This window comes from Podarcis melisellensis (assembly GCF_964234715.1).
Source record: "Podarcis melisellensis genome assembly, chromosome: 12".
In the NCBI taxonomy this organism is placed as follows: domain Eukaryota; kingdom Metazoa; phylum Chordata; class Lepidosauria; order Squamata; family Lacertidae; genus Podarcis; species Podarcis melisellensis.
In genome coordinates, this window is record NC_138544.1 from 6756590 (window position 1) to 6772886 (window position 16297).

At 42.6% G+C, this 16297-nt stretch overlaps 1 protein-coding gene across 1 annotated transcript in view; it reads right to left on the reverse strand.

Moving 5' to 3' along the window:
* Positions 1 to 2898: 2898 nt before the first annotated feature.
* NPSR1 (neuropeptide S receptor 1) overlaps positions 2899 to 16297 on the reverse strand; it is a 70022-nt gene continuing 56623 nt past the window's right edge. Inside the window, exons 6-9 of the mRNA XM_081931150.1 lie at positions 13602 to 13678; positions 11446 to 11535; positions 5797 to 5977; positions 2899 to 3768 (exon numbers count right to left, since the gene is read on the reverse strand). Coding sequence (XP_081787276.1) covers positions 3681 to 3768; positions 5797 to 5977; positions 11446 to 11535; positions 13602 to 13678 — 436 coding nt within the window. The 3' untranslated portion in view covers positions 2899 to 3680. The remainder of the gene's footprint in view (positions 3769 to 5796; positions 5978 to 11445; positions 11536 to 13601; positions 13679 to 16297) is intronic.

A 16297-nucleotide genomic window follows, 5' to 3' on the forward strand; every position in this document is an offset into this window, starting at 1 on the left:
GTCTTGCCAGACTCTAGGGTTGTGCGCTCATCTCACTCTAGAGGCCGGGAGCCAGCGCTGTCCGCAGACACTTCCGGGTCACGTGGCCAGCGTGACGAAGCTGCTCCGGCGAACCGGCACCAGAGCAGCACACGGAAACGCCGTTTACCTTCCCGCTATACAGCGGTACCTATTTATCTACTTGCACCCTGGGCTGCTTTTGAACTGCTAGGTGGACAGGAGCTGGGACCGAACGACGGGAGCTCACCCCGCCACAGGGATTTGAACGCCGACCATGCGATTGGCAAGTCCTAGGCGCTGAGGTTTTACCCACAGCGCCACCCGCGTCCCTGTATACAAGTTGTACAAGTGACAATAAAGTATTTCAATTTCAGTTCAATTTCAATTATAAGGAATGAGGCAGTGCATTTATAAAACATATCATGTAGCAGAGTCCAATAGTCATCTTGAGATAAACATGGATCTGGAAGACCCAGATAAAATGGGAGTGGGGAGTGCAGCTGCCACATGGGGGGGGCAATATTGTGTGTACGGTGAGGAAAACGGGATTAGATGTTCCTCAGGGTCCCTTCCAACTCTACAGTTGTAGGATTCTCTGATTGTCTGACTGCAAGTATCATAAATCGTGATGGTTTATGATACTTACAGTGTTGGTCCAGTATATCTGAAGGAGTGTCTCCACCTCCATCATTCTGCCTGGACACTGAGGTCCAGCACCAAGGGCCTTCTGGTGGTTCTCTTACTGTAAGAAGCCAAGTCACAGGGAACCAGGCAGAGGGCCTTCTCGGTAGTGGCACCCGCCCTGTGGAACACCCTCCCACCAGATGTCAAAGAGAAAAACAACTACCAGACTTTTAGAAGACATCTGAAGGCAGCCCTGTTTAGGGAAGCTTTTAATGTTTGACGCATTACTGTATTTTAATATTTTGTTGGAAGCCGCCCAGAGTGGCTGGGGAAGCCCAGCCAGATGGGTGGGGTATAAATAATAAATTGTTGTTGTTGTTGGCACATTGCTATTGGACACCATGGCATAATAGGTTTTATTTTTAATTTTTTGGGTAAGATTTTACCGGTATGTATTGTTGTATACCACCCCGATGAAGAGCGGCCTAGAGATAGAATGATGATGAATGTACCAGCTGTATATTTATTCTGTGGTGTGTATGGGTTTTTTTTACATCATACATAAATTGGTATATTTATCTTTGAAGGGAACTTCTTTGTGATGTTAAGTGAATGATCATACCTCTGTTGGGGTAAAACAAAACTTCTCTTCCACCTTCAGTGTCAGGTCAGTTCCTTCAAGTGCCAACTTGAGGGATTAGGCTAGTAGGTACTGTTTGTTTTACAGCCCTTGACCCTAGTAAAATGAATAGACATGATGGAGGTCAATAATTAATAGACTGCATAGGATTTATTTTGCAGAGAACACGATGGCTGGAAAAGTTATTTTATTTTATTTTAAATTAAAAGGCATACAGACCATTTCAACAAGTCTCACTTCGCACAGGAAAGCAAGTCTTACAGCAGGAGAAGCAAAAAGCAGATTGAAAATATATATACAAGAAAATATATATACAAGCAAATTTCAAAACAAGTGAAGGTATAAACTGTCAAAATACTGGGATGGACTTTATGATTAAATGAAATAAAAGTAACTTTCCTTGAAAATGAAGGGGGAAATGAATAAAGGGGTTTGTTTTTATTTTAGGAAAGGGGATTACCTGAGAAACTCTGGGAGGGAGTTTCTGTCAGTGTCACCATGGCAACCATGAAGCACAAGCCCTGCATGCACTTGAATTGTGAACAAAGCTTCAGCCATGGCAGGAGCACAATTTTGTAAACAGAAGCCAAGATGAAAGGGGCACCAGTGGGCATTACAATTTGTAACATCTGAGGCCATATACATATATTAGCCCAGCACGTCTATGGGAAGACTAACTATTGGGTCATATTATGTTTCCACCAAGTGTTTTTAAAATAGCGATTTTTGCAAACAAATCCTTAAAGACAAGTAGGACGGAGCTCCCAGACAAAGTGCAGTTTAGCAATATCAGGCCCAAACCGTTTTTCCAGAGTGCCCCGCCAATTTTCCTGCTTCCTCCCATTAGCCTGCCAACTTAAAAGCGAAGGCGAACGGGACACGTGTTGGCAGTGGTCTAGCAAGGCCAGGTGGCACCCGGGGCAGAAAATTTCTTCTCTCTCTCTCTCTCTCTCTCTCTCTCTCTCTCTCTCTCTCTCTCACACACACACACACACACACTTTTTTCTGCTGAGACAAAGTTGTGGAGCTTTTGGGGGTGGGAGCCAGAGTTGTTGAACTTTTTTATGCGGAGCCAGAGTTGTTGAGCCTTCTTTTTTGGAGTGCATCCATGGAGCCTGCCTGCTGCCCTACAGCTAAGCAGACGTTTTGGCAGCGGGAAGCCTTCACGTGCCAAAGCCACAGCATCTCTCACAGACGTTGAGTGCCACACAGGTATTTGTCACCCCCCTCAGAGGTGACACCCGGGGTGAACAGCCCCCACTGCCCCCACCTTGCTCCGTCCCTGTGTGTTGGCATGTCACTATAGGGCAGGCGTACATAATTTGTGGCTTTCTTAAGTCAAACGTCGCCCAGCAGCCATGAATTGTGACTTGACAAGTTCCTGCCCTGTTTATAGCAGCAGTCAGTCAGCAAGGAATTTACACAAATCTGAATAGAATTATGCAAAACCTAAATGAATAGGAGCAGGAAGCAAAATTAAAAATCTGAATCTCCCAGACAAGAGACACATCATTCTCTCCTCTCACAGGTTACCTCTGGGTATAGGACAGTATATAAATTCAACTAATAATAATAATAATAATAATAATAATAATAATAATAAAGGAAGGAAGGAAGAAATGTTACAACAGATGGAAAATGTGCAATCTTCACAGTGGCATATTTCTCTTGTCCACTCAGTAGGTAAACCAAAGACTCATACCTTTCCCATCACTGTGTAAAAATTGTTCCAGATGTTGCTCTCTCAGCGCATTATACAATGGGCAGGATTTTCTGGTGAAGCATATATAGGAACACAAGAAGCATGCTTTATATGGTGTCAGTCCCTTGGTCTATCTAGTTCAATATTGTCAACACTGACTGGCAGTGGGTCTCCAAGGTTTCAGAGAGGGAACAATCTCAACCCAACCAAGAGATGTTGGGGGTTGAATCGGAGTCCTTTTTCCTGTAAAACAGATGCGCTCCCACTGAGCCACAGCAAGCCCCCAAATAGGGCAGCAGGGATAAAGTATCTTGACGTGCGCTGGGAATGCTTTTTTCTCGGAAAGGAGAGAAAAGGCTATTCCTGCTCTTCAGCCATCAAAGGGTCTTGATGATTTAGGTGACAGTGTTGTGTAAAAACGAGCTGTGTGGTACCATGAAGAAATTTGGCACCGCCTTTTTCAAGATAAAATATTCCCATATGGAGAAAAGCCATTTACACTGAAACATACCGCTCAGTGGATGCACCTTTGAAAAGCAAGGACTGACTGCAAATGTGGAACAAGCCATGGCAGTTCTGCTTGGCCACCAGAGTGTACAAGGAATGATTTTTGCTCCTGATTCCTCTCTCCTTAAATAATAGATTTCTATACAAGGATGAGGCTTCTATTTCACTCCTCAGACTCCATGTGGCCTTTATAGTCACATATCAACTCTAAATATATTCCGGCTTGGATACAGCCTGCATCTCTTGCCCTTCAGTTCTTTCTCTGAAAGTCCCCAAATTTCCTGATTTTCTTCGCCTAGAGAACAAAGTAATAACAACAATAATTGAAAAATTGAAATGAATTCACAGTATAAGGATGGCTTTTTTTATCTGCTAATTTATATGTCTAGACTGAGGGTGGCTAACCCTGGTCCAAGGGCCTGATCCTCTCCCACTTGCTAATATTTTGCCCCCCCCCCCCCCGTGACAGTGGTGGCCAAAAGAGAGAGTAAACATAGCACTGTGTGAGTGTGAAGAGGTTTAAACCACTCCACTCAACTTAGCTAGCAGCTCCTCTTGCCCCCTTGAATTTTGCAGTATGTCATTGATGCAATCATTGCAATAAATCTAATGTAAAAAGAGAGTCAAGTTTAGGAGAGGATGAATTCAAACATGAATAAGAATTCATTCCCAGGAGGTCCAAATGCAGTATAAAAGGGATGCCTCCTGAATGGTTACAGCATGGGCCATGTGTACGGCATATGAGTCAAGTAGTTTTAAAGAAAGTCCAACAGAGGTCTAAACATGCCAATATCAAATACCTGTGTTAAAGCAATGCCATGAGCAAAATTACAGAAGGGGTGTTGGAGGAATTGGACTTGGAGGAAGGGGTTAATTTTCTTCACGAGCACAGATCACCCCATGTATGAGACAAGATAACAGGTGCAAGGCCTGTCAAACCAGTTGCTATGGCAACAGCCCAGTGCCGCCTATATAAGTGATTGAGGTAAGTCAGCTCAGGATGCCGGGGTCTTGTGCTGTGTGTCGAGGTCAGCCTTCTGGCGGTTCCCTCATTGCGAGAAGCAAAGCTACAGGGAACCAGGCAGAGGGCCTTCTCGGTAGTGGCGCCCGCCCTGTGGAACGCCCTTCCAGCAGATGTCAAAGCAATAAACAGCTACCTGACATTCAGAAGACATCTTAAGGCAGCCCTGTTCAGGGAGGTTTTTAACGTGTGATATTTTAGTGTATTTTTGGTTTCTATGGAAGCCGCCCAGAGTGTCTGGGGAGGCCCAGCGAGATGGCGGGGTATAAATAATAAATTATATTATTATTATTGAGAAGTGAGTCAGAGTCAGTGTTACATCTTGAATTGTTGAAGCCTCAGAAATGCTTTGTACTTGTGTATATATGTATCTGCAATGCCTACAAGCTGTATGTATATATCAATGTCTGGAAATGTATTACTGAAGCCTTATCTTCTGCAGCAGTGAACTATTTTGGACTTTAACCTGCCTCTGTGTGTGATGGGAACTGAGGGCAACTTCTGTTATGGGGGTATCTCACAACACTGTAAACTGGACCATCCATCATTCCACTTTATTAGGTGTTCTGTAATGTTTTCCCAATTTTAATACATCAGTGTGTCTGGAGGGGCACTCTTGCACAGAGAAAGCAGGACAAAGACTCCCCCTCCCTCAGAAATTTGTGGTATGGAAAGTTGCAGGATTCTAGCAGGAAATTGTAGGCCACACACTAATTGGAAATGAAGCAGTATGTCTGCCCTGAGGCTTTTGCAGCTGCAAACAGTATTGAAAGCAAGATCACACTTAACTTCCCTAATACAGTGGTGCCTCGCAAGATGAAAAGAATCCGTTCCGCGAGTCTCTTCGTCTTGCGGTTTTTTCGTCTTGCGAAGCAAGCCCATTAGCGGATCAGCGCTATTAGCGGATTAGCGTATCAGCTGATAAGCGGCTTAGCAGCTTGGGAAAAAGGGGGGGAAGGGGAAAAAACCCGCAGGCACTCGCAAGACATTTTTGTCTTGCGAAGCAAGCCCATAGGAAATTCGTTTTGCCAAGCAGCTCCAAAACGGAAAACCCTTTCATCTAGCAGGTTTTCCATCTTGCGAGGCATTCGTCTTGCGGGGCACCACTGTACCATTATGAGCACAAATCATAAATGCAGAATAAGAAGGACTTCAGAATGGGGTAGCTGTATCTTCTAAGGTCTTCTGTTATAGGCCTATTACTCACCTGGAGAGCACAATGTGTAACCAGGCAATTATTTGGTAGCATTTTTTGCCCATATAAATCCCATTAAGGGGTGGGGGCCCCAAGAAGTCTAATACCTGAAAGCATCACAAAGAGTGTTGCTGAAAACACAGTATATGATGGGATTGATGGCACTATTTAAAGATGGCAAATTCTGAATAATCACTGCGGCGTAGAAGCGTTCTTTGGTTTCCGGGAGGACGCTGAAGTTGTCCAGAATGTCAAAGAGAAAGTAGGGACTCCAGCAGAGTACAAAAGCTGCAAGAAATCAAGGAAATGGTTTGAAAAGTGTTCAGTTTTAATGGGGAAAGTAGCACTAGGAGATCTGGGCAAAATTGGCTTGTCTACTCTCACAAGTGTTCTGTTTTTCTCACTAAAAAAAGGGAATTCCTTTGAAACCTGGTAAACTTTTGCATGCCGGTTCTATGTAGAACCAAGCTGTTGAGTTCCTGCAACACCTGCTGAAATCACATCTATTAAAGTGTAGGATCCCCATCTGCCCTCAATCAATGGGATTCAGCTGCAAATATACAAAGCTTTTTTAAAAAAATAAAAATGTAACAACTTATTTTAATGGATGGCCATCATTAAATACTGAAAGGACTTTGCTTTCTAAGCTGAGAGCCTCAAAGGCATTCCTACATCTGCCTCTGGCTCTCAAAGAAGGGAACTAAGTGTTTCTCTTTGCATAATCCTTTTGTTGAAAGTTCCCTGAGGTTCATCTGCAAAGGGTCAGGAATACTAGTGCAGCCTTATTTGCACATCCCATCTGCAAAGAAGAAAATGCGTAGCACACCCTCCTCCTGTTATATCAGTTTGCCAGTCCCTCTGGACTAATCCAGACAAACAAAACACTGAGCGACAGCAATATAATCACATTAAACACAGATGTGTAGCCAATTAAATCATTATCAAATGCCAAGGAGCGCTTTCTCCTGTGTCCCCTTGCATTAACAGCCAGCCTAATTGAATCAATATAAATTCCAGCACCTAAGCCGGGGATTCTTCAGTTTTGCATTTGATAGCATCTGCAGAAAATGCATATTTAAGTTTGAATAAGAAAAAAGGAAGCCTAATCACTTGGCTAATGGAGGTCACTCCTTCTGTATGCTTACAGACAGGCAGATTAAAAAAAAGAAAAGCTTATAATGGAAATCAAAGAGCGTAATGCTTGCAGCGTGTAGTTTGCATAAAAAACCCTCTGAGGTTCAATACTTTGCATCTCAAAGCAGGGCTGGGAAAGACTCCTCAAGAACTCAGTGGCAGATTCACACCGTAAAGTTCATAGAATCATAGAGTTGGAAGAGACCACAAGGGCCATCGAGCAAGAAACACCATCAGAGCACTCCTGACATATGGTTGTCAAGCCTCTGCTTAAAGACCTCCAAAGAAGGAGACTCCACCACACTCCTTGGCAGCAAATTCCACTGTCGAACAGCTCTTCCTGTCAGGAAGTTCTTCCTAATGTTTAGGTGGAATCTTCTTTCTTGTAGTTTGTATCCATTGCTCCGTGTCCGCTTCTCTGGAGCAGCAGAAAACAACCTTTCTCCCTCCTCTATGTGACATCCTTTTATATATTTGAACATGGCTATCATATCACCCCTTAACCTCCTCTTCTCCAGGCTAAACATGCCCAGCTCCCTTAGCCGTTCCTCATAAGGCATCGTTTCCAGGCCTTTGACCATTTTGTTTGCCCTCCTCTGGACAGAAAGTTAAACTTTCTTTAACTTTTTTAACTTTCAAAAAGTTTTTAAACTTTTTTAACTTTCAGAAAGTTAAAGCACATTCAATGCACATTTAAAGCACATGGAATCCTCCAAAGTATACTGGGAATTGTAATCTAAACAGCGCCCAGTATACCTGAAGGAGCGTCTCCACCCCCATCGTTCTGCCCAGATACTGAGGTCCACCTCCAAGGGCCTTCTGGCGGTTCTCTTACTGCGAGAAGTGAGGTTACAGGGAACCAGGCAGAGGGCCTTCTCGGTGGTGGCACCTGCCCTGTGGAGCGCCCTCCCACCAGATGTCAAAGAAATAAACAACTATCTGACTTTTAGAAAACATCTGAAGGAAGTCCTGTTTAGGGAAGTTTTTAATATTTGATGTTTTATCGTGTTTTTAATATTCTGTTGGGAGCCACCCAGAGTGGCTGGGGAAACCTAGCCAGATGGGCAAGGCATAAATAATAAATTGTTGTTGTTGTTGTTGTTGTTGTTGTTTTCCCCCTCATAGAACTCCACTTCCAAGCACACTTAACAAACTACAGTCCTCGGGATTCTTTGGGGCACGGTTCCCAAACTTGGGTCTCCGGCTGTTGTTGGACTACAACTCCCATCATCCCTGACCACTGGTCCTGCTAACTAGGGATGATGGGAGTTGTGATCCAATAACAAATGGGGACCCAAGTTTGGGAAACCCTGGGCGAAGCCATGTGCTGATCTGCTCCCAGGGTGTCTTGGCAAGTTAGGGCAAATTTTGAGCTAGATCTTAACCGTGGGTGCCCAGATGTTGCTAGACTACAACTCCCATCATCCCTAGTGAGCAAGACTAGGGATTTGTGGGGGTTTGTGGGAGTTGCAGTTCAGCAATATCTGGGGACCCAAGGTTGAGAAAGGCTGATTTAGATGGACCAGCAGCCTGACTTAGTACAAGACAGGAGTGGCGAATCAATGACCCTTTAAAAGTTGCCACACTACAACTCTAAGTAGTTCTGGGTTGCCCTGGACAAGATAAAGCAACTAACAGATGTAATAAAGAAAAATAATAGATAATAAACAGGGGCGATGGAAGTACAGTAGTGGTCTAGCAATATCTGTCGGCATAAAGGATCCCACCCAACTTTAAGGACACTATCCTGGTGCTTATCATGAGCTATTGCTTCTTTGAAATTGCGTGGGGCTGCTTCTTTAAAGAAACTGTTAAAATCATTTTTTTCTTTATTGTTGCTGTTAAAAACTGATTTTGAGATAACTTGCTTTGGTTGCTTTTGTGAATATGTGTAACCCACCGAAAGGTGACACAGGAAAGTTTGAAATAATTCAATAAATGGTATGAAGCACAGGGACATACCAGAAATGGGAGTTTTGCAACCCCCCAGTAGAACTACTTGGCAAAAAAATCTATTTTGTTGCTATACAGGTGGTTCTAAAGCTTGTAGAGATTTCAGGGACTTGGAAAACCACGGGGGGAAATGACCCTACTCTACGAAGAAATAAGCACTCATTTAATATTTCATGGGGGTGGGAGGGAGGCAGAACAGAGTAGGTAGAACAGGACTTGACTGTGTTGACGATAAAGGCAATCTGTGACTGTGTTGCCATGGAGGGATGCTTTAATTGCCTTAGAAGCGATCTCAGCTATATCCGCTGGGTGAGTCAATCTTTACTGCAGCACACCAGGCTAAACAAAACAGAATCCAAAATGCTACTTCAACCTATCTCAGAAAAGGGTCAGCAGCAATGATTGCATCTTTGCAACTTTCACATTTCTGTCTTGTCACAATTTAAGTGGAGAAGGACCCCTGCACAGAAGATATGAAAACAGTAGATATACAGTGGTACCTCAGGTTAAGTACTTAATTCGTTCCAGAGGTCTGTACTTAACCTGAAACTGTTCTTAACCTGAAGCACCACTTTAGCTAATGGGGACTCCTGCTGCCGCCGTGCCGCCAGAATACGATTTCTGTTCTTATCCTGAAGCAAAGTTCTTAACCTGAAGCACTATTTCTGGGTTAGCGGAGTCTGTAACTTGAAGCGTATGTAACCTGAAGCGTATGTAACCCGAGGTACCACTGTAGTAGTCAAAGAGAGATCATCAGGGGGTTTGGGCTGGGTGTCCATCAATATGCGAATGATACCCAGCTCTACCTCTCTTTCAAACCAAAACCAGTGAAGGCGGTGAAGGTCCTGTGTGAGTGCCTGGAGGCGGTTGGAGGTTGGATGGCGGCTAACAGATTGAGGTTGAATCCTGACAAGACAGAAGTACTGTTTTGGGGGGACAGGGGGCGGACTGGTGTGGAGGTCCCTGATCCTGAATGGAGTAACTGTGCCCCTGAAGGACCAGGTGTGCAGCCTGGGAGTCATTTTGGACTCACAGCTGTCCATGGAGGCGCAGGTTAATTCTGTGTCCAGGGCAGCTGTTTACCAGCTCCATCTGGTACGCAGGCTGAGACCCTACCTGCCTGCAGATTGTCTTGCCAGGTTAGTGCATGCTCCAGTTATCTACCGCTTGGACTACTGCAATGTGCTCTACGTGGGGCTACCTTTGAAGGTGACCTGGAGAATGCAATTAATCCAGAATGTGGCAGCTAGACTTGTGACTGGGAGTGGCTGCCGAGACCACATAACACAAGTCTTGAAAGACCTACATTGGCTCCCAGTACGTTTCTGAGCACAATTCAAAGTGTTGGTGCTGACCTTTAAAGCCCTAAACGGCCTCGGCCCAGTATACCTGAAGGAGCATCTCCACCCCCATCATTCTGCCCGGACACTGAGGTCCAGCTCCGAGGGCCTTCTGGCGGTTCCCTCACTGTGAGAAGCCAAGTTACAGGGAACCAGGCAGAGAGCCTTCTCGGTAGTGGCGCCTGCCCTGTGGAACACCCTCCCATCAGATGTCAAGGCAATAACAACTATTTTACTTTTAGAAGACAACTGAAGGCAGCCCTGTTTAGGGAAGTTTTTGGTGTCTGATACTGTATTTTTAAAAATATTTGGTTGGAAGCCGCCCAGAGTGGCTGGGGAAACCCAGCCAGATGGGTGCAGTATAAATAATAAACGATATTATTATTATCGTTTCAGACTACAGGTGGGGGATTGAGTATTTTCGAGAAAGCCACAATACATTAAATAATAAAAAAAGCATCAGAATTCACTCATGCAATCCCTTTCCTGCAGTTTGAACAATTACAGCCCAGGAATAGTTTTCTCACTTTATCTGCTGCTTGTGTAAACGAACTAGGAATGTAAGAAGCGTTTGCTGGAACAAGCCAATGGCCCAGCGTCCTGTTCACACAGTCTTGACTACGCATCCCTCCCTTGCTCTCGTTCCTATTGCCACTACAATTCGCATTGAATTAAACTACAGTTTCTTGTTCAGTCTAAGACACAGAAATGTCACTTTACTAATCAAGATCTCAAATCAGAATCAAACTGTGGTTTCAGATCCTGGTTGGTAAACTGGCATTAAATAACAGTTTTCTTATTTTGCAAGTAAAGAGCTGGCCCAAGTGTGTGTGTGTGTGTGTGTGTGTGTGTGTGTGTGTGTGTGTGTTTCATGCAGGCTTGTCATAGGAGATATAATACTTGGGAAAAGGTCAGCACACAATAGCTTTTTAATAGCATCTCATAATTGAATCTTGAAGAAACCTCAGTTACTACGCAAGCTAATGGTACTTTGTCTTATGGTTAGGCTTGTCTGTAAAGTTTTATTTTCGTGCAGAGACTAGGGCTTTTCAGCCACAGAAAACCTGGTTTACTTTCTTTAAAAATAAGAAAACATAACAGTATACCTTCTTGCTTGAGTAAAAATGTGGCTGTCAAAGGCTGAGGCAGTCAGAAGAAGCTGTTCTTGCTCTGGCAGCAGAATGAAATGGATGGAATGGATTTGAGACAACACCATGGGGGCAGATATCCACTCCAACTCTCTGGAAGCTTCCATGGAGCCATTTTTTAAAAAATGAAGTCTTTCACTGGTCACTGATGTCTAGTTAACTGGCATATGTTGTCACTTACCAAGAATTATTACCACACTGTACTTGATAGCTTTGATTTTAGCCTTTGATATGAGTCCCCGATGGGTGTAACTAGCACAGAATTTGCCATCTGCAAAGAGAAGAGAAGGGAAAAATAAATTTAAGAAATGCATAGCCATGACTGGAATGTGGTCACCTCTCTCATCAAACTGCCCCAAAAGCCCATTTATTGTAATAGAATTTTTTAGAATGACCAATCAGGAGCAATTTCGCAATACATCTACCATCTATAATATCATCTAACCTATCAATTTGTCCCATTATTTATTGACTCTTTATCTGAATTCTTACGCAACACACAGTCACCTAGCCTGTGACAAGGGCCTCAGTTATGCTGAAGCATCTTAAAAACAACACAACGCAATCTTTTGAGATATTCTTTTATCATAGACTTGGCTATATGCTTTTTAAAAAGTGTAAACAGCTATCTGATGTGGCTTTCAACAAGTTGCGAAGACATCTCCCTTAGCTACCAGCTGTGAGGTAAAATAATCTCCTCGGTTCATCCTGCTGCAGAACAGCCAACATAATAGTGCGCCGTGCCAAATTTTTGTGAGGTTTGATTTTCAAAGCAAAGCTGTAAATTGGGGAGATTTTAAACTGTTTGCTGACACCACCCCTCTCACAATTTTGATGCCAGTTCACAGCCTTCCAACTCCTGATTTAGTGTTCCTGCCTTATTTTTTATTTTATTTTTTGCAGGGGGAGAGAGATGTTAGAAATATAGATTATTTTTTTTTTTGTTTATAGCCAATGACCATATGCTAGAGAAAGGCAAGCAATCTTGTGCCCACCCTGAAAAGCATATTAAACCTGAACACTTGGAAAGTTTTAATGAAGCTCTCTGAGTGTTCAGCTTAACACTTCCTTTGGCTGGTACCCCATTCTACTCCCAGAAGGGCTAAAAGAGCTCACCTTGAGGAAGAGAGACAAGGTAGCAGCTTGCGGAGGGCTCCAGTAATGACGGAAGAGGCCTGTTAATGCCTCCCCTGTGAAAAATGATGCTATGGGCATAATTTTCTGCTGAAGAATAATTGGGTTTTAGAAGTTCTCCATATGGCCTTCATAAGCAGAATCTTTGATAAGAGCCTCACAGTAGATCTACTTCCAGTTTTGTTCCCCAAACATTCTTCATGATCTCTGGTTGTCTATTCCCCATAGCTGGGTCAACATTGGCCTTTAGGATCTGATAACATTGGATAATATGATCCAAAGGTCTTTTCCATCCCTACAATTCTATGATCCTAAGAAATTGTGGCAATTTCGAGAGGGGTAGCTGTGGTGTCCTTTAAGATGCCACAGAACTTCTTGTTGTTTTGATGCAATTCTATGTTACTTCATAGCTCAAAGATTTCATCTGTGAAGCCTGCCAAAACTGAAACTTTTGAATTTAAAATTTCACACACAAAACGGAAATGTAAATTGTGCTCCAGAATCTTCTCAATCAACTGGCAAAAATGGAAGAAACCACAGACAGTCAGATATTTGGGAATATTCTGCTATTACTGATCAGCTTAATCTTGGTCAATATTTCCATCCACGATGAACTTGGAAGGATTTCTGGAAATTCTTAGTTTAAACTTTGAACAGAGTACAGCTTTGCATGAGATAACTTGTGGAAACCAAAGAAAAATAAAACTCTAGAAAAGCTAATTGTGAATTCATTAGAATGTATTAACACAATGTTTCTTTTCCTGTCTCTAAAGCAGTAATTAAGGTAACAGTACGCTTGGCTCAGTTTTTTTTCTTTCCTTTTCATTTGAATATTTACAATGCTTATTTGATTAATTAGTGCTGCAGAAGAAAGAGTCTTGATTTTTCCCTTGCTTACATGAATCTATTTCAACCACTGTTGATGGATTTTAGGTCCTCAGTTAGGAATTAGTGTGTATTTTTCGTGGGTTATTAGGATAAGACTTCACTCAGTCATTTTCTCTTATTACTTCCAGGTAAAATGACTGGGGTCCAGCCAGCTTGGTAAGCACATGTTTAAATGCTTTTGGCAATTTAGCCTATGGCAGCTCATGGAGATTTGATCAACAGTGGGCTTTTTAATGATCTGTGGCAATTGCATACCCACTGTCTTTCAATGTCATTAGTTTCAATGCTTGGGCGTGATTGCCCCAATTTACTTACCTGAGCAGTTGGAAACAATGACAGCATGAGCTTTGCTCTTAACCCATATTGTTCGGATCACAATGAAGTAAATAACGCTACATTTGGGGAAAGAACAGAAAACAAAGAAGTTAGCGATTCTTTAGGATGGGATAATTCTAAGTGTCTCATCATCCTAGTGATATAAGTAAAAAAAAACCCCAACTGCTCATTTTCCCTTATGGGGTAGCCAAGAGCCCATATAGAGTCCTTTTGTAGGTCCTCTATTGGTAGGAAAAATAACAGAGGCCAACCAGAGAATATTGAGAAGCAAAGCAGCTAGTAAGCCTGATCTTTATTAACTGTTGCAACAGGGTGCTCCCCCACATGCAGGAGACAGAAGGAGAACCCCGGGCCATGCGTACAAGCCCTTATATAGACATTTTAAATTGCCCACACTGGAGTCCAAGACCACCCCCAGAAACATCATACATACATCACAGAAGGGGTGTAGCCCAAGACCACCCCCCAGATACATCATATCTACATCACAGAAAAGGTGGTCTACAACAGAAATCTGAGTGCGTTGTTTTTACCCTGTCTGCCAGGTTACCTGTTAATGGTCACTTGACTGGATTACCTGGGGAGCCTGGCCATTCTTTTGTAATGATAATACTTAATTCCTGAGCTAGCTCACAAGCTCACCCTATTCACACCTTAAATGTGCCCTTAAGGCAGGATTTGTGAGGACAGAGACAATGGGGAGGTTTCTGCATATCCTTCGACCTTGTAAAGAAATATTTAAGGTGACTGAAAGAGTCAAAATGGCTTTAGGACTTTTCCTGTGAGTTTTAGACATGTGGTTTATATATTTATATATGTGTTTGCTTGGTACATTTATGAACAATACATACATATACATATATATATATATATATGACCTAAAAAAAATTGTCAGTGTGCATATGCTTGTAGCTGACACAATGTGAGTTTTGATTTAAGCCATGAAGTTCTGCAGAAGTTTAACCTTAACACCACTTCCAGTATCATCAAAACCTGATGGTGCAGGAGGTTGGAGGCGATGCAGAAGTCTTACAGCTTTCACTGCCCTCCAGGTAAGTGAGGAAGGCAGTTCAAATGATGCTTCAGTGATGACAATGAATGAATGAAACTTGCATGTTTTTGTGGCAGCTCTAGTTACAGTGTTAAGATGAAACTGTAAGGAACAACTACAACAAATTCATCAAAATGGTTAAAACAATTCAATAAAGTATTAGCTGTATTGACCCGGAAGCTGTACGCCGGCTCCCTCGGCCAATAAAGCGAGATGAGTGCCGCAACCCCAGAGTCGGTCACGACTGGACCTTTACCTTTACCTTTAAGAAGAAAAGAAGTTTCCATTATGGCAAAGATATTAATATCCAGACTTCTGAAGCTGGTGTGTCACCAACTTTAATGATCTTGGCTCCAGCCAGGAACTGCATAATTAAACCAAATGTCACAAAGGGAGAGATATCTAGCTCCATCTAAGTGCCTGTTTGATGCAACAATGACGCTCATCCAGTAAATTCAAGATTCTGTTGTTGCTGGATGCAGCTTTGATAACTAGGAAGCTGAAAAGGAGCATACATGTGGAAATAAATGAATGGAGCTAGAGAGGCAACCAAACATTCAGTTCTGTAACTTTATTTCATCGGCCTGCCCTTGCCTTCTGCACATTCTGCCAGCTAGGTATGGCCAAAGTGGAAGACACGGGCCTTCTTTGAGGTATGAATGGCAGATCAGCATCTGCAGCAAACCAACATACCAAGTTACTTGAAGGAAAAGAGAATGCAAAGAAAGTAAGGCAGAAAGAGAGTGGGCTTGCAATTTGGCAACCCTACCCAAGAAAGCTACTTGTTATTCATTTTCAATTCCTATGATGGTATGATTGTTCCAGATAAATAAAGCCATCTGAGGCCTCTGGATCTCTCTTCAGAAGACATCTGTGAGTTATTCTTTTCACAGTATCGAAAAATTACAGAGGGTTTTGAATAATAAGGAAAAGGATAAGGAAGATGAAGCATTTATAAATTACTTTTTGAGTGTTCGGCAACTCACATCTTTGCAACAAATTTCAAAGGGACAGCCATGTGCCGCAGGCATGTGTGTGTGTATGTGTGAATGAAACTGACACCTTCATGATGTACACAAATCTGCACGAAACAGTTTTGTGCCTTCATGTGTCGCAGCTTTCCTCCTATTCCAGTGCTAAAAAACAGGCATCCAAGTCTGGATTAAATATTTAAAAATAGGGTGATATTCAGTAATTTTTATTCAAAATAGGCTTAATGAAGTGAATGGATGGATCTATCTTAGTCATGCCCATTCATTTTAATGGGTCTACTTTGAGTAAAGGTTTGTTGAATACTACTGATAGGAAGTGACAATTCGCACCTGGGCATAGGACTCTCTACTATGGTGAGATGTTTTGTATTTCTCTTTCATTATAGAGATTATAATTTTACTATCATATAATACCATATGCATATGGAATTCCAATTTTATGCTAACCCCTGGCTTCTTTTAGCCTCCTTTTTGGTACGTGGCAACAGGTCCCAGGTCACTACATTTCTTACACTGAAAAATCGATTTCACAAAACCTCCCGCCTTAGGAAAGTACATAAGCATAAATTCATGTGCAAACAAGTGATCAAATCCTATTAACCTTACTGGACACCCATGAGCAAGATTTAATA